General features: G+C 38.8%; 4 protein-coding genes and 1 non-coding gene across 7 annotated transcripts; 4 read left to right on the top strand and 1 right to left on the bottom strand.

The window, feature by feature from the left end:
• Positions 1-146: 146 nt before the first annotated feature.
• Positions 147-1,129, bottom strand: LOC141819480 (EG45-like domain containing protein). Its single transcript, XM_074706777.1, has 3 exons — positions 901-1,129; positions 520-817; positions 147-313 (listed from the first exon to the last, which is right to left on the bottom strand). The coding sequence occupies exons 1-3, from the start codon at positions 1,022-1,024 to the stop codon at positions 307-309; spliced, it is 429 nt and encodes a 142-aa protein (XP_074562878.1). The 5' UTR covers positions 1,025-1,129; the 3' UTR covers positions 147-306.
• An 8,472-nt stretch (positions 1,130-9,601) lies between these two features.
• LOC141819472 (BIIDXI-like protein At5g11420) lies at positions 9,602-11,508 on the top strand. The gene is made up of 3 exons (XM_074706766.1): positions 9,602-9,721; positions 10,280-10,777; positions 10,870-11,508. The coding sequence occupies exons 1-3, from the start codon at positions 9,631-9,633 to the stop codon at positions 11,406-11,408; spliced, it is 1,128 nt and encodes a 375-aa protein (XP_074562867.1). The 5' UTR covers positions 9,602-9,630; the 3' UTR covers positions 11,409-11,508.
• Positions 11,509-13,685: 2,177 nt separating this feature from the next.
• On the top strand, positions 13,686-13,757 carry TRNAD-GUC (transfer RNA aspartic acid (anticodon GUC)). Its single transcript has one exon. It is a non-coding gene; the product is annotated as a tRNA-Asp (tRNA).
• Positions 13,758-13,957: 200 nt separating this feature from the next.
• On the top strand, positions 13,958-16,789 carry LOC141819475 (uncharacterized). 3 transcript variants are annotated; one of them, XM_074706771.1, is made up of 7 exons: positions 13,958-14,047; positions 14,155-14,251; positions 14,340-14,478; positions 14,586-14,668; positions 16,040-16,174; positions 16,261-16,365; positions 16,532-16,789. In XM_074706771.1, exons 1-7 carry the CDS (start codon positions 14,007-14,009, stop codon positions 16,664-16,666), a joined length of 735 nt encoding a protein of 244 aa, XP_074562872.1. In that variant the 5' UTR covers positions 13,958-14,006; the 3' UTR covers positions 16,667-16,789. The 3 variants fall into 3 exon arrangements, with proteins under 3 accessions (XP_074562872.1, XP_074562873.1, XP_074562871.1); XM_074706772.1 differs by having other exon boundaries at positions 13,964-14,076; positions 16,261-16,333; XM_074706770.1 differs by having other exon boundaries at positions 13,964-14,076.
• Positions 16,790-17,677: 888 nt separating this feature from the next.
• LOC141819477 (transcription initiation factor TFIID subunit 7) lies at positions 17,678-22,133 on the top strand. The gene is made up of 5 exons (XM_074706773.1): positions 17,678-18,116; positions 20,921-21,054; positions 21,135-21,254; positions 21,334-21,399; positions 21,735-22,133. The coding sequence occupies exons 1-5, from the start codon at positions 18,002-18,004 to the stop codon at positions 21,864-21,866; spliced, it is 567 nt and encodes a 188-aa protein (XP_074562874.1). The 5' UTR covers positions 17,678-18,001; the 3' UTR covers positions 21,867-22,133.
• Positions 22,134-23,112: the final 979 nt, after the last annotated feature.

The following is a 23,112-nucleotide window of genomic DNA, read 5'->3' as shown; positions in this document are numbered from 1 at the left end:
TCGATGCTGTGGGCAATCGAATGGGTAATCCTGTCAAAATTGATTTTCCATGAGAAAATTCGAATAAGTGATCGAGTAGGATACAGATCGAGGCTGTGAAGAAGGAAAAAAACAAACATGGCATTTTGAATTGACAACTGAGCATAAATCCGAATTAATTCAACGACCAGTAATTATGAATGACGACATTTAATTACAATAGAAAGAAAGAAAAGTCGACGACGATGGCGACGCAGTACAAGTTCAAGACGCCAAAGGAATCCATTCATTTTGCACATGAGCACAAGAACTTCTGCAGCAGCCGCGTCAGATCCTGCAATATATTGTAAGATATTGGTAAATATATTTTTTTTAAAAAAAATAATTTCTTTTCTTTCTTGTAAATTTAAAATAATAAATATTTGAGAAACGTACACCTTCAAACACGGAGACTGTGAATTGTTGCTGATTGATCGATATAGATATTTGTATATAGATATTTGTATATTTGGAAAAATAGGAAGGTGCCGAGTGGCTTACTGAGTAAATTCTACGTTGATCTCGCTGACCGACGACTGGGCTATCAGTCCGAAAGGCGCGGCGGCGAGAACGAAGGTCGTGCCGGAGGCCGAGGGGGTGGAGACGAGCGAGGCCGCGTAGTCCACGACCGTCACCTGGACCTCGCCGTCCGTGCAGGCCTCAGGTGTGGCCGAGCTGAGGCAGCGCACCTTGTACTGCCGGCCGCAGCAGGCGCCATTGTCCCAGATGGCGTCGCCGGCGGCCGCGAACAGGTTGTTGGCCGGGAACTGGCCCTCGTCACTGCCGAAACACGCCGTGGCTACGCGCGTAGAAAACGAGCTGGGTTAAAATCGGAAAGGAATTCCGTCGAGCAGTCTGTGGGCGTGTGGTCGATCAACTTACGCAGGTAGGGCGGACCGTAGGAGGAGGCGGTGCCGACGTCAGCGACAGAGGGTCGGTAGAGGAGGAGGAGGAGGAGGAGGATGAAGGAGGAGATGGGGTGGAAGGCGGCGGATTGGTTCCGCATTGCCGACGAAGTACGGCGCCGTAGAGTTGAAGAAGGGAGGGGAGTTTTTGAAGATGGAGTATCAATTAATTGCAAATGAGTTGAAAGGGCGGTGCTGGAAAGCGATCTTTGGTCAACGTTGGCTAGCGGCTCAATTTATATAGCTGGAATCAGTCCTCCTATCCTACATATGATAATTAAGCTTCCCCTATTCTACCCATTTCATGGCTGCAAACCGACAACTTAACCCTAACAATATTCCACTTCACAAGAGGTGAGCGTACACAACTCATCTTAATTGTGCGTGTTCTGAAGGGCAAGCCAATCCGCAGAGCTAATTAGGCAAGTCATACACGATGCCTATAATTTTTTTATTTTTGATAATTTAGATGTTAGATTTTACTTAATTAATTTTAGAGATATATTATTCTCTTCCTATAAATTCGAAGCACAATTTACATATATTTAAGATCTATCTTCAAAATATTTGTTACAATTTACATATATTTAAGATCGTTCTTACTTACGTGTGTTTTATCTGTGTTTTTTATCCGATTAATTATGAAGATAAACAATCTTTCTTTTAATTTATCTATCAAATAAACATGTTGCTCCGTAGTTAACATTTTAAGATTATCTTCCTATTGAAGAAAATAAATCTACAATACGCAATAGTTGAAAATAAATCCATGTGTTCCTGTTTGAGATCATTTCTAAATGAATTATCATTGACAAAGCCACACGGGATCCACGAACTGAGGGACGGTGACTCCATTGGCAGGCTGCTAAGAAAAATAAGGAGGGTGAGAACGGAAGTCAAGGGGTACCCTGGTTTAGTCGCTCCGATGCTTAAGTTAGCTTTCCGACAGAAGATGATGAAGAAGAAGAAGAATAGAAGATGGAATGCAGAGGATGAGACTAGCGTCTCTATGAGTGTGTGTCCCTGTGCTCGCGAGAAGTGGGGTCATTATATAAAATCATCAAAGGAGTTGTCCCATCAGAGGAGATGTCTCATCTTCGATAAGAGGAATATCCCAATATCGCCGCAATAGTGAAGGGCTCTATCACTCATGCTTGGTATGATCCCAGACTATGTCCTGTTAAATCATGCAATATTAATGAGGTAGGTGAGCTACCCTCAAATATTATATCATTGTACTTGTCTATCTGGCGGCGGTCGAGCAAGCTGAGTGATGGAGTGAAGGAAGTAGGCCTCGGGGGGACTGAGCTGATCGAGAAGAGTTCGGGCAGTCATTGAGAGGAGAGCTCGGATAGTTGTCGAGTCAGGGAGGATAGCTCGAGCGATGAGTAGAGCTCGGGCGATTGTTGAGTCATAGGAGGAGAGCTCGGGTGGGTACCGAGCCAGGAAGGACAGCTCAAGCGGTTGCCGAGTCAAGGAGGAAAGCTCGGGCGATGAACCAAGCTGGGCATTGATAAGCCAAGTCAACTAAGAGACTAGGTAACAAGCTAAACTAGTCAGCTATGAGGTTGGGCCTTGAATCCGATGTGTCACCACCAATCGGATCGGATCTTGACTTTCTTGATCAGAAGTATACCAACCCATAACACAAAAAATATTTGATTAACTATAAAAATATTTTGCCGTTGCACCACTATATATATATATATTTTTTTTTTTTTTGAAAACTCAAATATCTAAATTTCGCTTATAATTAGAGGTGAACGATCCTCTTTTAATTCACGCATATAAAAATACAAACAATAATACATGGACGACCGATATCATTCACGTGAATGGCTGGTCGTTCAAAGCAAATTTAGATTTTGATTCTGCTGCTCAGTCCTGAATTAGAAAGTCTGCGGATGGATATTAATTTCTCACCGCTGTCGCGACTTGTTTAATTTTCTTTTCATAATAATATTTAATTGAATCAGTTTTCGTCTTTAATATTTATATCTTCCATTTGTAATTTTCTATCTTCTGAAATAAAAGCAGAAGCAGTTTTTGACCAAAACAAAAAGTTTCATTCGCGGCAGTCATTTTTTGCTATATATCTTAAAGTTACACAAATTAAGCTAAGGAGCTCAGAGATACATGGCGAAAGCGACCGGTGTCGACGCAGTCCCAGCTTTAGGCATAGGCGGGTAAGGCCTATGCCTAGGGCCCAGGATTAAAAGGGGCCCAAAAAATTTTAAATTATTTAGGGATAATAAATAATAAATGGTTAAAATCTGATCAAATCTTGTCGCGTCCCGATACCGATATCCCCTTTATCTCCCCTCTCCTCGATTCGACGCGTTCTCCTTCTCCTCGTTCGACGAGTTCTCCCGTTCTCTCAACGCCGATCTCGCGACAGCCGTTCGACTCTTCATCTCCTGCCGTCTGCCGACGCGATCTCCCCGTTTTCCTCGCCGACGCCGGCGAAACCTCTTCTTCGACGCGAGGGCCCCTGAGGCGCAAGACAGCATGGAGCACCTTCGTCCGGTCCGTTCGACGAGCCCTCTTCTAGTCTTCTTCGACGGTTTTCCTCGCCGACGCCGACGAAACCTCGAGGCTCGCCGCTCGCCCCTCTCGCTGTCTTCCTCGCCGGCGAAACTGCGAGGCTCGCCGGCCGCCGCTCGCCCTTCAGCCCTTTGGCCAGTGGCCCTCTTCTTCAATCTTCGACCGTCTTCCTCGCCGGCGAAACCGAGAGGGCCTCGTCCCTCTGGTCGAGTGGTCTGTGGTCGTCTTCTTCGGATTGCTGTTTACAGTTCGTCTGATTGCTGTTTACTCAAACAGTCAAGCCGATCCGGTAGTTTCTTTTACTTTTTTCAATATTATTGTTGTTGAAATTTAGCTTTTAGATAGTAATTTTTTGTGTTTGATCCAGCTGTTCTACGAGTCTTTTGACGAATCGTTCGAGGGCAGTGGATCGTTTGACGGACTACCAAGGTAAATTATTTCTGTTTATTTTTAATTGTTAGTAGATAGTTCATTATTAAAGTAAATATTTATTTCTGTTCTATTATTAATTGTTAGTAAATAGTTCATTATTAGAGTAAATAAATATTTATTTCTGTTCTATTATTAATTGTTAGTAGATAGATCATTATTAGAGTAAATAAATATTTATTTCTGTTCTATTATTAATTGTTAGTAGATAGTTCATTATTAGAATAAATATTTATCTTTCAATATCTATTATTATTTAAATATAAATATGTCTACTAAAAAATATGATTCTGGACATACAAAGTGTCGACGCAAAGTGTCGCTGGAGGAACCAGATGACTGTTGGAGATTTAGGTAGCGTTTCTATTGGTGTTTTTTCATTTTTTAATTTTTTTATAAATTATTGTTTGTTTTATATTTTTCAATTTTATTTTTTCAAAAAATAAGAAGTCATCTTTAAGAAAATAGAAAATAATAAAATATTATTTTATGTGAAAAATAAAAACTGCGACTGATAAGTAGAAAATATGAAAACGCGGCTACAATAACGTTGCACGCTCTAACCTTGCTCGCACAATTTTAAATTTATCTCCGACGCCGCAATCTCATCACACAACTCCTTTTCTCTCCCAATGCCGCAACCTCATCGTGCAATTCCTTTTCTCCTCCAACGTCACAACCTCATTATACAATTCCTTTTCTTCCCGACGCCACAACCTCCCCTACAAGCGATCCTTTTCGGTTTTCCTTTCCTCGCGCAAGCAAGCCGACGCCGCAGCCCTCCTCGTGGGTCTTTTCCTCCACGCGCGATGCCATAGCCCTCTCCTTTCTCCTCAGGTCTGCGCCGCTCATCTCTCCTCCTCACGATTTAGTCGACGTCAAGGTATTTTCTTATATTGCATATTAGAAGATTAGATTTGACCCCTTCTCATATGATTTTTCCTTTTTCATGGATGGACTTTTTATTTTAAAAAAATTATTTTTTTCATATTAACAAATCAAACATATTTTTTAATTTTTTTTTTAGAAAATAAAAAATAATATATCATATCATATCAAGTACATTTTTTATTTTCTAACTATATCAAAATAAAAAAATAAAAATATTAAATAAAAAATAAAAAAAAATTCAAACTAAACGTCTCCTTATATTCTAAATTTCATATTTTAAATTTTGCCTTTTAATTTCTCACCTAATCCTTAATTTCATATTCTAAATTTTGCCTTTTAATTTATCCTTTTAGATCGATTTTTTATTTATTTCTTATAACATTATTTTAGTTAATATTTTTTATATAAAAGGATAAATATAGACTCTCTCTTATTTGACATTTTTTTAGATAAAACAGTGTTTATGTTTATCCAATTGATTTGTTCAAGCACAACACAGTGATATAATCACCTTGGAGTGCTTAATGATCTCAATCTGACATCGATAGGATCAAACTGAGGGACAAATTTAAAAATTCTATATCATTTCAAATTAAAATTAATATATTTTTAAAATTTTAAAAAAATATATTTATATCCTTAGATTTAAAATTGATAGTGTAAATTGAAAATAATAAATTAAATTGAGAGTATATTTTTAAATTTTTATGCTATCAATTTACAATTTTAGTACTATCAATTTATACTATTAAATTTAGCTCTGAGAGCATATATATATATATATATATATATATATATATATATATATATATATATATATATATATATATATATATATATATATATATATTAATGAAGTTTTTTTAAAAAAAATATTGATTTTAATTTGAAATGATTTGGGTATCTAAATTCATCAACAGATTTACACTATTTAAATATTTGATATTTTTCGACAAAAAGAATCTTAAAAATTTATTAATGTTGTTAGTTAGTAAATATTATTGTCTTAAGTTTTATAATAAGTTTATGATAAATTTATCAAACATTTATAAATATAAAAATTCATTACTCTTAATTTACGGTATCAAATTTAGATCTGAGGGCGTAAATATATTAAGGAAATTTCATAAGTACATTGATTTTAATTTGAAATTATTCAAAATTTTCTATGTCTATTAATTAATTTCTGATGAAATTAGATGACAGGCTTAAAGAGAAAGAGGAGTATTTGAAATATAACACGTGATTTAGGTAATATGGAAATCTATTTAGGCAGTTTAGTAAAATACCTTATATTCTTTTTTATATATACACAATTTAATTGGTAGGTTACTATATTTTTAAAGATTTTTTAAAATAGACAATTTAACATAGAGCATTTAGAATTATATATATATATTTTTAACATATTATAAACTATTTAAAAATCATAAAGCACTACATTTTCATTTAAATAAACTTATTCATAAATATTAACAAACTAAATCAGCAAACTTATTTGTTTCACAAACCAATCCAGATCTGGTTCGGTGTTTATCGATTTCCTCGACTTTTTTTTTCTTCTTTTCGATTACATGAATGGATCATCCACGAATATGTTTTTCATCCATATTGTCTTTTTCTCTTTTTGAAAATTTTCTTCTCCTTTTCTCATGTTTCGTCGTTCTGGTTTTCACAGCAGGATCCTTTGCAACTTTTTAAAACAAAAACAGAAAACAGAAAACAAAACAAAAATTGTTTTCCAATAGATTCTTGTGGGCCCTGCTGCTTATGATATCTCAAATCCAGGTTCATGATCCACTGGAAACTTTTGTACGAGTGATTAAATTTTGGATACACAGAATTGTGATATCTCTGCTTGATTGAGCTAAAAGCACCATTACTGTGTTGCGCATCTGGTTGTGGGCTGCAGGAGCTCGACATGGCATGTGGAAATGGCAGCAGCTGCTTTTTTTGTATTTTATTTTGTGAATCCTGAAAGCATCTGCCTCCTTAATATTGTCCTGATAGTTACAGTACTCATTGCAGGCCATGCATCAGATTGATAAAATATTTTTGTTAAATCTCGACAAGATATATCTATCTATCTATCTATCTTTACAATCGATTCCTCGTCTGAATGAAGCAGTCCATCCATCAGTCTGCGAATCTCGGAACTAGGAAGTAAGATCTCTTGCATATTGATCTCCACCATCAATCATAGAAATAACAGAATTCCCCTGGTAATTAGGCCTGGAAGTGTGTCCTGACTGAGCAAACAAAAATCTCTCCTTACAATGTTTCGTGGACTGAAATATGGCAGAGTTGTCAGTAGTAATTAACCTGTCCATTCATGAGAAGTTAATGCATTTTCCATTTGCCAGCGCAGATTCAGGTCGGATAGCCATCACCTTCCCTGAACCACTTGTTTGTGCCGTCGATATCTTGTTAAATATAACTTTTTTTTTGACTCTTCTTCTTCAGTTCCTCATCTCCTGAGTTCAGAGTGGTACGATTAAAGTGCAGGGTTGGATTTTCTCCAAAGCCAGCAGTCTTCACCAAGAGTGAGCTAGTTAGCCTTTTGGATTTTACAAAAGCACGATTCTATCATCGTTTTCGAATTGGTAACTTTTGTTATACGTACAAATGATTAGCTAATAATTCATATGTTTGGCCCAACGTCTATCAAGTGCCCAGAAAATTCTATGGCTACAGAAAAGGACGGCATGTTTCGATTGGGAATTGGTCCCTTTCCAACGAGCTGAGCCTGCTCCAGTTGCAGCGATAGCGCCGAATCAAATTAAACAAGGTGTGTGTTTGGTTGGCACACACCATGAATAAACAAAGAATTTTCTCGATTCCACACGATATCGATCAAGACTGGAAGTTTCCTGAGCATGGGGCGGTGGCCGTGTATATAATATATAGATATATATATTCACAATCATACAACGAAGGAAGAGATCAGTCGGCAGGTGAGTCCAAAAGTTATACATGTGGAGAGATCTGATCACAATATATATGGATCCAGTGAAGGGGATCAGGGAAGCATGCCACGCTCGCACATGCCGCAAGGATTGCGGGCAGACACACCCGCTTCAGACGCCGCTCGCGGCACAAACCACCGACCGGCAAAATTCGACAAGCTGCCACGGTGTGACTCGCCGATCGATTTAGATCGCGTGCTCAAACTATGTGCTGGCTAGCTAGCATCAGTTTGGAAAGTAGATAGCTAGCTAGATAGATAGCGTTGCCTGAGTCATAGGAGCTTTGAGGTAAAGGATGTTCCACATCATCTCCGACATCCCACGACAGCTCCATAAGTCCGTATTTCCCTTTCAGAGGGGATCCAAAACATACTTCCTTTCAGATGGCGTGGTCCTCGATCGTTTGCCCCTCAGAAATGTTAAATTCTCTGGCTCGTGGTCATGATATTGGAGTAGCTAGCTAGCCAGCTCGATATATATATAGTCAACACTAAAAGTGTTACTGTGTTGAAAAGGCCTGCTCAGTCGCAGCTTAATTGCACCCCTTTGTCATTAGCTCAGCTACCAGAATTTGATGCTCGAGCTGGCTAGCTCATCATTTTTAACAGGTAGCATATATAATTAAGGCCGTAACCTCTCAAAACTGTCATGATGTAGACTTAATGCACAAGAACACTTCAGATTTAAACCGAAAGGAAACAAAGGGAACAATCAATTCTAAGTTTTGATGCTACCTCACACCAATCACATTGGAATGATTTATCTTTTCCCTTCCACGGTGGCCATTCACATGAGTTTTGTAGTTTTGACCTTGACTATTTTTTATTAGAATCTATAAAGTTAAACTGTTCTCGATAATTTTTAATTAGTTAATAAGTTTTTGATAGACACAACTGTCAACCAAACCAAAGAAAACTCTCTACCGAGTGTTCGTGAGATTTTTCTTATAATTCTCACTAAGATAAACTAAGACAGAGCAATAGGAAATGACCTTTAATCAACCACATTTCTGAGTAAAAAAATATTTTTCACGAGTATATATCTATATAGCTGCATATCTAGTTTATTAAATCTTTGTTTGTTACTTCACTTGATGTATATACGACTGACAGGAAATTTTGTTCTTAATATCGAAACAGTGAGAGAACGCCACGTGGAAAGAAAAATATGTAATAATAATTAACAACAAGATCCATAAGCCACCAACTGTGAATAGCAAATGGACGAAGATTTTGGTTTTGGTCAATGTGACAAAAATGTCGGATGTACGTAGGCGATACAGGTACACTGTTCTGAGCATGCTATCAAATTAATTAGTCAAACGGTAAGCTTTGATCCAGTATAGCTCATTGTGCAAGACAATGTTGTTGATTAAAATGCAAGATCATGTTGTTGATTGTCCAGGTAACCTGAAGCTAGCTTTGTTGTTACCGGACAAGTATTAATCTAATGACTGGCAGTATAATAATTTAATGACGAAAGTGCCCTCCCATCGCCCCATGCCGCCGCTTGAGCGGCGCGTCGCATGACGGCGACCCTGGGGGGCCGACCACGTGCCGGGAGGCAGTGTCGATGTCCCGCCCATCCGCCGTGGCGGAATCGTGATTTACGCCGACGTCGAAGCGGACCGTCCGAGATGAGATGGAGGAGACCGTCGTCTTCCTGCGCGGGACATCGGCATTCAAAGGGGAGGGCCACCTTCACGTGCCCGGCTCCAGGCGAGCGCGCAGCGAAACAACTGGCCAGTGGCACTCTCGAAATTTCGTCCCCATCCGAGGGCCCTTTCTCGCCCCGCCGCCCATAAAAGCCCACCACCGCCCGACCTCTCTTCGACAACTTTCTCCTTCGTTTCTTCTAGTTGTACTCAGAAAGCTACGATGGCTAAGAAGGTACTATCGAGCCGCGCCACCGCCGTCGCAGTCCTGCTGCTGTGCTCAACTCTTCAACTCGCCGCCGCCATTAAGGACGGTGAGTCGTTCGTCTTCCACAATGCTCTTTCTGGTTCTTCTTCTCATCATGGAATTCAAATTCTCAGGATGTTTGTGTGGAGCTGATGATTAATTTGTCACTTCACATTTTTCTACAATTAATGACCGAGAAAGTAGCTAAAAATGTGAAAAAAAAAGTAAAGGAAAAGAGAGGAAGTAGATCGATCTAATTAATTTATATATATGCAATATGACAGAACTTTACACGAAAAAATTACTATGTTTTTGTCCATATCCATCAAGTTTTGCCTTAGCTTCGAAATTGAAAATTATTGCGGGGAAATAAGTTAGGTAAGCTATTTATATAGATAGATTTTTCAAATGAGACTGTACTCGAATCTAGTCAATAAATTAATAGATCCATCGGCGACATGATTCAGATTTCGATGCATGGCTCTCATGTGATCGGCATCAGTCTTTATCGCAGGCGTGTTATTCTAAAGATTTTACGTGTTTTTGCTGCGCATCCTTCACTAGATCTAACTTTCAGTTAATTGAGAATGTCGACGATGGTGATCATGTGACCGATGATCTGCAGGTTTGCTGCCGAACGGGAACTTCGAGGAGAAGCCGAAGGCGTCGGATTTGAAGGGGACGCAGGTGTTGAGCCGGTACGCGATACCGAGCTGGGAGGTGACGGGATTCGTGGAGTACATCGAATCGGGGCACAAGCAGGGCGACATGCTGCTGGTGGTGCCGGAGGGAGCCTACGCCGTCCGCCTCGGCAACGAGGCCTCCATCAAGCAGACGCTCAACGTCACCAAGGGCGTTTACTACTCCATCACCTTCAGCGCCGCCCGCACCTGCGCGCAGGATGAGCGGCTCAACATCTCCGTCACGCCGGATTTCGGCGTCCTCCCTGTGCAGACTGCCTACAGCAGCACCGGCTGGGACTCCTACGCCTGGGCCTTCCTCGCCCTCATGGAACGCGTCACCCTCGTCATCCACAACCCCGGCATGGAGGAGGACGCCGCGTGCGGCCCCCTCATCGATGCCGTCGCCATCAAGACCCTCTACCCTCCCCACCTCAGTAAAGGTAACCGATCGATTCGAATGAATATACTCAATTGGAATCGTGAATCGGTGACGATCGATTGTTCTGATTGCTGAATTTGGGGGGTGAAACAGAGGACTTGCTGAAGAACAGAGGCTTCGAGGAAGGGCCGTACGTCCTACCCAACACCACCTGGGGCGTGCTCATCCCGCCCAACATCGAGGACGACCACTCGCCGTTGCCTGGGTGGATGGTGGAGTCGCTCAAGGCCGTGAAGTACATAGACTCCGACCACTTCTCGGTGCCGCAGGGCGCGCGCGCGGTGGAGCTTGTGGCCGGGAAGGAGAGCGCGCTGGCGCAGGTGGTGCGCACCACCCCCGGGAAGACATACGCGCTGACTTTCTCCGTGGGCGACGCGGGGAACGGCTGCGAAGGGACGATGGTGGTGGAAGCCTTCGCGGCGCGGAACACAGTGAAAGTGCCGTACGCGTCGAGCGGCCGCGGGGGGTACAAGCGGGCGGTGCTCCGGTTCGTGGCCATCGCCGAGCGCACGCGCGTCGTGTTCCTCAGCACCTACTACCACACCAAGACCGACGGCTCGCTCTGCGGCCCCGTCGTCGACGACGCCTCGGTGCTGAGCGTGCGGAGCCCGACGAGCCGCCGCCGCCGTTAAGAGTTGAAATTTTCTTCTTCTTTATATGGCGTATGAATCGAATCCGAGATCCTATCTATAATCATATATATCGTTAAGAAGATGATTTCATACTCGATCATGGAAGGTATATATATAGAAATAGCCAAATCGGTGTTATAGAGCGAGCTCTAATCAAGGATGATCCATGGAAGATATAGCGCCTTAATTAAGCACCTCTATCTATGTTTGTTCAAGAGTGATCTTCAAGTATGCGTTTTATGTTTGTTCAACAATTTGAGTGCATTATGAACATTCACCTCTATCTATTTCAGGATAAAATTAACGATCAAGTGCTTGAGCAAATAAATTTATTATAGCCATCTATTTATAAATTTAAATACGAGTTTAGTTTGGGAATTTTAAGTAGATAATTAAAAGCATCTTTAATTTTGTTTTGGAAATTTATTGGTGTTATCGCTATCACCATCATATTCAAGATCATCATTATCATTGAGGCTATATTGATAAGATCTCGATAGAAGAATTCATTTATCATCAATTTTTTTAGTGAGAAAATGGATGATAAATTTTTAAAGACAAATTGATATGAAGTAAAAGGTATTTCGCTCTCGGTGATATTAATTTCCATTTTCGTATCGCAAAGATAGCAATTAGTATAGACGATTATTATCAAATTCTTAGGATCATTAGCAGAAGGAAAGGAAAGGAAGACGGAAAAAAAAAGTATTTAGGTTCCCTTTGCTTCGAAGAGATAGAAGTCTTATTACTATAATATGTGTTATCTTATTTGAAAGGGAAAAAAAAATATTAAATATATAAAATTATAAAAATATCTTCACTTATTAAAAAAGATACATGGAGGATAGATTGAAAACTGTAAAATTCTATCAATATTTTATATAAATGTTGGGATATGAAAGGTCTTAAAATAGATAATGCATGCTCTTTGAATAAGTCCATATTATTGGAAGAGAAGAAGATTATGGTTACTTATCTTTATCCTCTTGAATTTTATTCTTGAAGCAATTTACGACGAAGTCCACGTCGACATCGTGATGTGTGAATGGTTGAATATTAGGTGGTGACGAAGTGCGTTGTGTGAGGAGCGATAGCATAAAGATAAAAGTTAATTTATAAACTAATATTTTAAAATAAAGATAAAATTAGAATAAAATATTTTTGAATTTCTCTTCCTCTTACTTACATTCTAAGTTAGAGTATAAGAAATTATAACAATTCATGAATATGCAAAGGTAATGGTTCAAACAATACACTAGTGGTTAATGGTTCAAGCAATAAGAAATCAAAATAGATAATTAATTAGGCATTATAATTTCAAATTGCATTCTATCGACAAAAACAATTTACAACAAAAAAAAGAATAGATGTTCTTGCAAAAGCATGGAGGGGAAAAGCATACGGAAATATCTTAGAGGTGATAAATTTGCCTAAGTATGACTTCGTAAGGACACGACCTCAATCAATTATAAGTTTATTGATAGATTTCCTATGACGATTTTCCATTTCACAGCTTAGGGATGCAAGTTGGCAATCATTTAGAATAAACAAGTGATCAGAATTTGCTTCTTTAATTAGTTCTCAAGCTCATCGCATAAGGTGGTCCGGAACATGTAATCCCTTAGCACATGCAACTGTTAACATCGATTCATCATCGAGGCTGATAATGCTCTAAAACTTCCGATATGGTTGCATGTCTATATGTTTTGCTTTCCCTTCTGTATTCAGTTTTTTCTGTTGCGATCTTTCTGGGTGGCTCCAAAATTTGCTTTTTACAAAGCTGGAGAATACCTTGTATTTGATTTGAATCAAATCTATATTGTGTAAGCCTTCAATTCGAAAAGTGTTGCTGTGTGCGACCACAATTTCAAATTATTGCCGAAGTAGAATGATGTTCACGCAACAGTGAAGAATCTATTTAAACATTAACATGTTCATGGAAACGCGAAATTCTCAAGCCGCAACTTGGAGCATTGTCATGCAAAATAAAAGGTCAAAGTTTTACCTGATTAATAACCAAAACTCTGACAGACGAGGAAGAGCTGACGGACGGAACTTGTTTTGGGTAAAATGGTTGCTACAGGAGAGAACTGACAAGATCTTTGTTTAATCTGCTGAAAAGGATGATTTTATAGTTCACGACTAAATTAATCAGCAAGAAGCAGATGAATCATGCATCTAAATCCTGCCGCCGCCGCCGGCGGTGAAGGTGCTCGTTGCCTTGAAGACCTGAAACTACTGGTTGTGAGATATATTAACGTAACATCTAACATCGACGTCGTTGTAGTATAGTGGTGAGTATTCCCGCCTGTCACGCGGGTGACCCGGGTTCGATCCCCGGCAACGGCGTTTCTACTTTTTGCCCTTTTTTCTGTATTTTTTTTTCCCATTTGCTCTTTTCGAAATTGCACCAGTTAAACTACCTTCCTTCGAGCCATTGAACCAACTAGACATGGCCCAGTAGGCCCAATAATTCATGTTGGGCTTTAAATTGGGCTCGTTTCCTCTTCAAAGCCAACTCGTGAGCTTCAATCACCGGACCAGAAGCTCGACTCCCTGCTTAGGGTTCACCGCAACCGATGAGCGATTCCGGCGATCATGGTCGCCGCAGTAGCCCCGTGGACGTCGCCCCGCTCACCGCTGCCTCCTATCTCGATCCCCACTATTGGTCTGACCGTTCGCCACTCTTCTCCCCCTCTTTTCCTTCGCTTCGCTTCCTCCCTCAATCGCTGTTCTGACTTCATAGGGACGAGAGGTTCGCCGCCGAGGAGCACTATGAATGGTTCAAAGACTACTCCCACTTCCAACACCTCCTCCGCCCCTTCCTCAATCCATCCCACTCGGTAACTTCACCGTGTTCGCTTTCTCACTGACGCGTCCGGCATGCGTGCATAGTTATAGCATTCAATTTGGGTTCTTTGGTATTGCTAGGTATTGGAGATCGGTTGCGGCAACTCGCGGCTCTGCGAGGAGCTTTGCAAGGATGGCGTGGCCGACATGACCTGCGTCGACATCTCTCCTGTCGCGGTTGAAAGGATGCGGAGCCGCTTTCGAGACAAGGGACTTGAAGGTGATGAGTCTGAGTAGGATTTCCGCTGCTCTTGCGTTGCTTGTGGAAATGTCAACTTCGACGGTCTGACATGAAGGTTTCTTCGTTTTTTTTCCTTGCGCCGCCAGGCATCAAGGTCGTTCAGGCCGACATGCTAGACCTTCCTTTTGGCAGTGAGTCCTTCGATATCGTGATCGAGAAAGGCACCATGGTAAAGGCTGGAATGCTTTTTGGACCTTCCCTTTTGCAATCTGTATCATAAATGCATTTTCCTTTTTCTTCCTCCCTGCTTGATTGGTGATATTCATGTCTCATTATATCAACTTGCTTACTGCCAATGAAATCTACTGAAGAATTATTTCTATCAGTTTATGCTTGTTCTTTAGTGGCTGTAATATTAGTTAGATTTCCTAGCATTATGCAGTGAATTTTAGTCTACTTAAGTTGTCAAATTAACCAAATAATGCTAGTTTGAATGACTATGACCCTCAATTAACCCTAGTATTCTTTTTTTACTCTTCAAAAAAAAAAAAAAAACCAAACACATGCATTCCTTTGCTTGGATAGCTCATTTTAAGGAAGCAATGTACCACTTAATATCCACTGGATGTCTTTTTCTAGATGGCTATTACTAACATATAAGTCTTGATTAGGTTCTTTGTTAACAACATAAGCTTTTGGGGCAAGTGGTCACCAATCAATCATATTTGTATCCCAGCAAAAGGTCTTGGCTTTGCATGCTTTTTATCAATATTTTGAAAAATGTCTCTGGTTAAGTTGAGTTGTTCCACCTTTGAATTCAGCAAGTGTAATCTACTCCAGTCCACCCAGCTACAAGTGAGGGGGAATGTTAAAATGTGCAATTCTAGATTTGGTCTTTTCCACACTTTAATCTTTCCAGATAAGTAGTTTTCAAATCAAACTAAATGTTATTACTCATCCCATATCAATTTCCTTATGCTCATTTTTCTGTCTATCCTCTCATTCTTCTCTTAATTTACTTTATGGAAATATTGTAGTAATATTTATACTCAAATACTTTCATAAATATTGCATAGAATAATCAGTGTTTACGATCTCATGCATGTTTATACTGGACAAGATATGGGTGACTTATGGAAAGAATGTGCAAAAGATACCCATGTAATTGCATCCATAGAAAAAATTCAGAAGTTACTGATGTACTTACCTGGTTTTTTAATGTCTCCAAGAACTTAGATCTAGTCTTGATATATGTGAATTATATATTTTTGGTTTAAGGACTGATTTTTTTTATTAAATATGAAATTGTACTATAGTATTCGAGAAGTGGACTGGGTGGAAGGATTATCTGCTTTTAATTATCACAACAAAAATTATTTATTTTTCACTATGATGATTTAGACATACCGCGGATATTTTATCTTCCGCATGGAAACCTTTTAAATCTTATTCCTTGGTTCATAATTCAAGCTTTTGTTTTTATCACTGCTAGGAATGTTCATGAGTTTGTATCATTAATTTTATTAGTTAGTTTTTGTGAGCTGACATTAGTCCTTTAATATATTTTTTAATTCTCTGGCATTAAACATCCTTTTTAAAGGATGTATTGTTTGTGAACAGCGGTGATCCATGGAATCCCCATCCCGAAACACTAAATAAGGTGATGAAAATGCTTGAAGGCGTTCATAGTATTCTAAACCCAGAAGGCATCTTTATTTCAATTTCTTTCGGACAGGTAGTCGGCTGAATACGATAGATTCACTCAGTTTCCTATTACATCTCTCTATTTTACCATTTCTCACATGCTAGTTTAACTTGCAGCCACATTTCCGGCGGCCACTATTTGAAAGAGTTGACTTTACCTGGTCTGTAGAGTGGAAGACCTTTGGGGAAGGTTTCCATTATTTCTTCTACATTCTAAAGAAGGTTTTTTTTTTTTTTTTGTTTTTTTTTTTGTTTTCAGACGCTCCTTATTTGACGATCGTCTTGGAAGCTTTCATCATATATTATTTTTGTACCAAAAAGACATTTATTCTTTGTGTTTATTGTGTGTAATCAAAATGAATTTCTCATTTGCATTGACATTTTCCAGGGGAGGAGGATATTGAAAAGTGATGATTGCAAAAATGAAAGGTCGGGTGTTCCATCTATCAACTTATTACACGAAGAACTGGAGGGCGAGGATTACATGTTCCGGACCACCTTATGCGATGAGCTTGAGAGCTAATTAAAGAAGCAAATTCTGATCACTTGTTTATTCTAAATGATTGCCCACTTGCATCCCTAAGCTGTGAAATGGAAAATCGTCATAGGAAATCTATCAATAAACTTATAATTGATTGAGGTCGTGTCCTTACGAAGTCATACTTAGGCAAATTTATCACCTCTAAGATATTTCCGTATGCTTTTCCCCTCCATGCTTTTGCAAGAACATCTATTCTGTTTCTTGTTGTAAATTGTTTTTGTCAATAGAATGCAATTTGAAATTATAATGCCTAATTAATTATCTATTTTGATTTCTTATTGCTTGAACCATTAACCACTAGTGTATTGAGTTTCTCCTTCCTTTTATTTCCTTTTCCCTCTCCTTTACTTACCTTCTCTCAAACAGAACATAATAGTATTACTATGGAAACTCGATAATATTAATAAAAACTACGACCTAACAATAATAACAAATAAAACCATTTAAATTAAAATAAAAGTCAAAAGTAAGTTTAAAATTTCTCTCTTTAAAAAATAAATCTATTTCCCCTTATTTTTAGAATTTTAGGTAAAAATTAAACGAGCTCCATCTTATTTTAAGTGTAAGAAAAAACCAAAAGAGTGTTTCATCTTAATTGATTAAATATTATTGTACTAATTTTAATCAAAATTACTATAATATAAAATAATGAATAAAATGTTATAGTAATTTTCTTCAAAACTATTATAATTATTTTAAAGCAGCTTCCATCAATTTGAAATAGTTTTAATCAATATAAACATAATTTTAATTTTTGTTAAAATTATTATAATAGTATTTGAGAAATAAAAAGAATATTTTTAGAATGAAGAAATAAAATTCGATGTATAAAGGTTAACCACATGTATTTTTTATTTTTGCCCTATAATTCTTAACATTAACGGATGTAGTCGTGAAAGGAAGTTCTTGGGGGCAAGGTGTAACTTTCCCAAAAAATCACCCAGATAAAACCTAGAACCTGCCGGCCATGGACGATCTCCTCCCTCGTTTGACCTCAGCCACTTCCCCTCTTTTTGAATCCAGCGGCGGATTGCTTCTACGGTCAATCCTTCCTCTCTGCCTCCTTTCATTCTCTCTCCAAAGATCGCCGTTGCATCCTTCCGTCTCTCGTCCGTTCACGTTGTCGCCCGCGGTCCGTCGCCCGCCGACAACCTTCTTCTGCTATACGTTTCCTCTCCTTCATCCATCCAAATTGGTTATTCCTCCCCTTCGCCCACCTTGCGCATGGCAGCTAGACTGTTTGCTGGGAACTAGGGTTGCTCGGCTACCGCGAGTTTCTATAAAGACTGGGAGTGTCGGTCGAGTCGGATCTTCCAAATGGAAGAACAATTTATACTCCGCGTTCCTCCTTCAGTCGCAGAACGAATTGAACGCCTTCTGAATGAGAATGCCTCTTCTTCTGCTGATGGCGCATTGGACATCTCATTTTCAGGTAATCCTTTAACGGGTTACTTAGTGATTTCTTGATTTAAATTATGAAAGATAATTTTGTGCACCTCGAATGACTGTTGATGATCATAAATTCTTTAAATTTTGCTTCGTTAAATCTTGAAATTTCGGTTCCAGTTTTTTATCCTTTACGCTACGTAATCTAATAGCTGGCGTCTATTTGAAATCTGTTATCGAGTGAATACTTTGGGTAGACGTGCTTTTAGTATTTGTAAGTAGACGTGTATTGTGTCGTAGACTTTCAATCGTGAATTTTTCTCAAAATTGATTCTATAACAAGTAAGAATAAGTTCTATCTGACCTATCATTCATTTTTTTCTTTATCTCTCTCCATATCAAGAAGCATGATCAATCATAGGTAGCAGCAACTCACAAGTTTTTATGTGAAATAGATTTTCTAGCAATTGCTTCTTATTATGTTTTAGGCAAGGATTAAGAATATCTTTTTTTGTCAAAGACCACTATAGAGAGCCCAAGACATCACTTGATTGTTCAATATGGTTTATATAAACTTTATTCAGCAGCTAAAAACTACCTAATAAACTATCAACTAAACTAAAAAAAGGCTACCCACATGTGAACCAAGATTATCTCCCTTGGTGTTAAGTTGCAAAATTAGAATTAAAACAAGGTGATCATAGACCTAAATTTTATGCACTTTTGAACCATCCAAACCACCAATAATCACAATGTCATTCCTATGTGTGTTTGACATGACAACATACCATACCCTAGGATGACAACATTCACCCTCTCACTGTGTGCAGGCCAACATATTTGCTTAGGGAGAAGCAATACACTTGCTTTATCATGCTCTCATGCGTATCATGATTACCTATATATGCAACTTGGCGCTTCATTGCTGTGCCAGGTCTTTCATAATGAAGCTATAGCTGCATGCATAGTTTGACTACTTCTGATACAATCGTTGCTCAAGCCTCTTGCTGAAGTGACAGAGTCCATCAAATACCCAGGCAATTATATTATTTGAACATGGTCAGTAGTTTTGGACACATGTATGTATCTAGGTGTATGGAACCTGATTTTTAAGTTTTAAGTATCTTGGAGGTTCAAGCAACATTCTTAAAAAAAGATCCAAACTCAACTAGAAAGGTCATCGGTTCAACTGTTCAATTGATTGAGCAGGTTGACTAGGAAAATTTCTGATAAAAAAATATTCAAACCACCTTAATTTTGTTATTTAAAATTATCATAGTATGTGTATATTAATTCATTTTACAACATGCAATATCCACATAATACAAATGGAAGTTTGAATAAATTATTAAAAAAAAGTAAATTCAATTTGATGCTAATATCTCGTCTTAGAGACCTTATATCAAATTTGATCTAGTATAATATATGAATCAACAAGTGGTATTGAATCTTGAAGTAGGGACCTCTATGTCAATTGTAGTTGTCCCAAGTCCAACCATTGGGCCAGTCTAGCAGTATTGCTAATTTTAGTTTAACCATTGGTCTTGTTTTTTCCTTAATTTTTCCAGTGTTGTACCATTTTTTCAGTTCTCAGACATGTACCAAGCTGGACTTAGTTGACTTGTTCCTGAATGTGAACTGCCCTGTGCTGTTAAAACACTGGTTTCAGGTGCCCCACCCAAATTTGAGAAGTCAGATGAAGTGTGAAGTATCAAGTTTAGGTAAATCATGCCCCCTTGTCCCTGATGAAAGTTCTTGGGACCTAAATTGGATGAAGTTTTGGTCTCCCACAAATTGACTTTCATTGCCTGTAGATTTTGCTCTACTCATTTTTGGTAAAGAAAGATTTTGCTCTACTACGATGCTTTCCACATTTTTAATTGGTGGTAGATGCCATCACTGCTCAACCACTAGATGTGAATTGTCCATGTTAGAAGTAACAAGGTCTTTCCAAGCTCCTCTCACTTCATAAACCAACTTAAGCACGGCAAGGTGAGAGCCTTACTTGGTCTTCTAACAGATCATGGATGTAGGGGCATGATAAGGGGTGCTTATGGTGAAGCTGTGCATTAGGCTCAGGCATGTTATTCCCACTTTGCAGATTGATTTGGGCGTGATGGAGAAGGCTATAGCCAAAGGTTGGAGTGTGTGTGAGAAGTGAGCTGGGTGGCTGATTTCGGAAGGACCTGCACTCTGCAACCTTGCAAAAACTGTACAAAGACATTGGAGGTAGGGTTATTTGAGACTGCTTGGAATGAGATGGGCTAAAAGAAAGGGGCTTGTGTAGTTAGTGGTTGGATGTAGTTGTAGCCATGTTAGGTTTGACAAAAGAAATGCAGAAGCGAAAGAAATAGATTGGTAGAGGAAGTAGCAGAAGTAGAGATGACAAAGAAGAGGAAGGGGGGATTGAAATGTTCAATGTTACTCTATGCAAAATGCTGCTAGAGAGAGAGAGAGAGAGGGAGAGACTAGAGGGTCACAAAAGGGAAAAGAGGATGAGGGATATAAAGGAGATGATTCAATTCGCCGAACCATGATACCTAGTATATTGCAGAAAATGTCTTTCAACAGTGTTAGATAACCACTGATATTTAATCCCTCATCTATTTACTAAACCCACTGAATTAAAGGCACTATCTCATTGTATGATAATACAAGCAACAAGCAGCTCTTCGCAATGTTGTGACACTAGTATTAATGTGCTCATCGTGTTGAAGTGCTGGCTCGCTTGAACCAAGCTTCTCTAGTTTTGACTTGTTCTGAGCTTCATTTTCTTGTGAGCAACTGACATGTCATTTCATCTTATCATGTGTCCTTTTCTTGAATATACGTGCATTGTTTTGTATACAGAGGATGGACGAAGTGGTACATTTATGATAGGTAATGAAAGTTTTCCAGCATCGCTTTTGGATCTCCCTTGCATAGTGGAATCTTACAAAACTTATGATGATAATGTATTAATCAAAACTGCCGATGTTGGCCAGGTAATGAGCAGCAGTCTATTTTTTGATACATTGTTAGCATCTTTGAACGTTTAAACCACAATTTAGCATGTTATAAACAGATCATCATGGTGAAAGAAGAAGGAGATACATCTGTTGAAGGTGTTGAGTACAAGCATGGCCTTACTCCCCCAATGAGAGATGCTCGTAGACGGCGGTTCCGCAGGGAACCTGATTTAAATGTAGTTGTCTTCACTCTAGACTTGTTATCATTCTTTGAATGTCTTTCTGATTTTCATTTCAACCTTCTTGGATGTACAGCCAGAAGTTGTGGCACGAGTTGAGAAAGATCTGCTGAACATAATGTCTGGTGGAACCGTGGAAAATATCCTTGTTAACTTCCTATTTCTGCAAGTATTGCAACATATATTTTGGCTATAAACGTAGCATTTAGGAGGCTGGTGATGCTGTGATGAATCTCATCCATCGTTTCTAGCTGCTTAAATGAACTTAATCATAGTTTAAATATTTCTTTTATTTCCATGTCTCTGGCTTCTTAGGAAATTGTGCTCCTTCGATTCACATTAATCTCTACATTGTTCATCTATTGGAAACTCTCTTTACCAAATTTTCTTATCTATGTGAAACTGTGTTTTATACAAAATTTTCAATCCAAATAAATATTCGCTCAGTTATACCTTGACTGTTCGGTAGGTTTACATGTCGAAACAGTTGTGCCCGAGGCAGGCGGCCAGCGCAAGAAAAATGCTCCACTGCCTTCTGCAAAGCCAGATGTACCTACAAAGAGTGCTGGGGGTGAGCCTGAAAGAAGTGATTCTGATGATTCAATGTAACTAGAAAGCTAGCAATCAAGCACAATAATTACACAGAGCACGCCATCAACTCCCAAGGTCAAATCGTCTTGTTTGGAATTTTCAAGTCCTTTGTATCTATGTTGTTCGTATGCCAACTTGGTCAGTAAAATATCTCTATAAAGGTAGATACTGTTACATCAATGTATTATGTTTTGATACTTTCTCATACAGTCGGAGAGATAGACCCGCTGCTGTTTGTACTTTTCTCATCTGAAAGACTGGGTTCCATCATCGTTTTGCTGCTTTTATTTCGTTGTAACATATTATGTGTCATTTCATTAATTTACAGATAAGCACAAGCCCTTTGGAGCCAACTAAGAACAGAAAAATTTGGAAACAATCTGATAGCAATTACCAAGTTCAGTTCAAGAAGCAGAAAGCCAAAGGTGGTTTACCAGAGAGCTCCAAACATTCAAACAATGAATTAGAGGCGTGCTTCTTGATATAGCTAATTAAGCTTATCATAAAGATAGGAACGATGGTGAGTTGTTCTTATTGTTAATGGTGAAAAGATTGGAGTTTAGTTTCATATGCTTCATCTAATCTGAATAGCATCGAAGTGTAAGGAACGTGGTTCTTTGTTTCTATGCTATTCTTTATTCCAGGCTTGACTATAAAAGAGTAAAAGAGAATAGATTTGATCTACTTCCTCTTGCTGACGTGCTCCTTAGTCTGGCGGCTGCTATCTATATATCTATATATATTTATAATATGCTAGAAGATGATAGTAAAGATAACATCGTGGATGTGCTTTTTGTCGTTCATGCCTCTTGCTGTAGAATGATGTTGTTGAAACAAGTGAAAAGGAAACTAAAGTTATATGTAAAATACTAGCTCACAGACCATGAAAATGATGCGGAATAATGTTTACTATTCTCTTATTCCAGAACCCGGCCTCTTTTATAGAGGTTAGTTGGGATGTTTATCTCCTCGTTAATTCTAGCAATAATTACAGATGATGGAGAGTGGTGTTCTTGTGGGTGCGCTGCATATATGCATCAAAGCATTGGAATGGATCAGATCTTGGCTGGACCAAATTGAGACCACAATATTATGCATGTGGGACTCATGCAGAGCATCTTGCACGAGTGAGCTACTCGGGAAGGTGCATATATACAATATATAGATTTCGGTCCAATTCCTTCACTCATGTTCATGTGTCAACTCTAATCGCAATCACACACGCCAAAGGTGTTGGGAATCATATATCAATAATGCATTCGTC

The sequence above is a fragment of the Curcuma longa genome, unplaced genomic scaffold, assembly GCF_044706935.1.
Source record: "Curcuma longa cultivar G26 ecotype Majalengka, Jawa Barat unplaced genomic scaffold, ITB_CL_G26_1.1 contig_6912, whole genome shotgun sequence".
NCBI lineage: Eukaryota > Viridiplantae > Streptophyta > Magnoliopsida > Zingiberales > Zingiberaceae > Curcuma > Curcuma longa.
The sequence above is the reverse complement of the archived record's forward strand: the minus strand, read 5'-3'. Positions and strand labels throughout refer to the sequence as shown.

Excerpts from the sequence above, each read along its gene's own strand:
- LOC141819480 (XM_074706777.1), bottom strand. The coding sequence starts at position 1,024 with ATGCGGAACCAATCCGCCGCCTTCCACCCCATCTCCTCCTTCATCCTC. Across the intron at positions 818-900 it reads CTACGGTCCGCCCTACCTGC|CCACGGCGTGTTTCGGCAGT; the intron begins GTAAGTTGATCG and ends CTACGCGCGTAG.
- LOC141819472 (XM_074706766.1), top strand. The coding sequence starts at position 9,631 with ATGGCTAAGAAGGTACTATCGAGCCGCGCCACCGCCGTCGCAGTCCTG. Across the intron at positions 9,722-10,279 it reads CGCCGCCGCCATTAAGGACG|GTTTGCTGCCGAACGGGAAC; the intron begins GTGAGTCGTTCG and ends GATGATCTGCAG. Across the intron at positions 10,778-10,869 it reads CCCTCCCCACCTCAGTAAAG|AGGACTTGCTGAAGAACAGA; the intron begins GTAACCGATCGA and ends GGGGTGAAACAG.
- LOC141819475 (XM_074706770.1), top strand. The coding sequence starts at position 13,988 with ATGAGCGATTCCGGCGATCATGGTCGCCGCAGTAGCCCCGTGGACGTC. Across the intron at positions 14,669-16,039 it reads TGATCGAGAAAGGCACCATG|GATGTATTGTTTGTGAACAG; the intron begins GTAAAGGCTGGA and ends TCCTTTTTAAAG. Across the intron at positions 16,366-16,531 it reads TCTTCTACATTCTAAAGAAG|GGGAGGAGGATATTGAAAAG; the intron begins GTTTTTTTTTTT and ends GACATTTTCCAG.
- LOC141819477 (XM_074706773.1), top strand. The coding sequence starts at position 18,002 with ATGGAAGAACAATTTATACTCCGCGTTCCTCCTTCAGTCGCAGAACGA. Across the intron at positions 21,055-21,134 it reads AAACTGCCGATGTTGGCCAG|ATCATCATGGTGAAAGAAGA; the intron begins GTAATGAGCAGC and ends TGTTATAAACAG. Across the intron at positions 21,255-21,333 it reads GCAGGGAACCTGATTTAAAT|CCAGAAGTTGTGGCACGAGT; the intron begins GTAGTTGTCTTC and ends TTGGATGTACAG.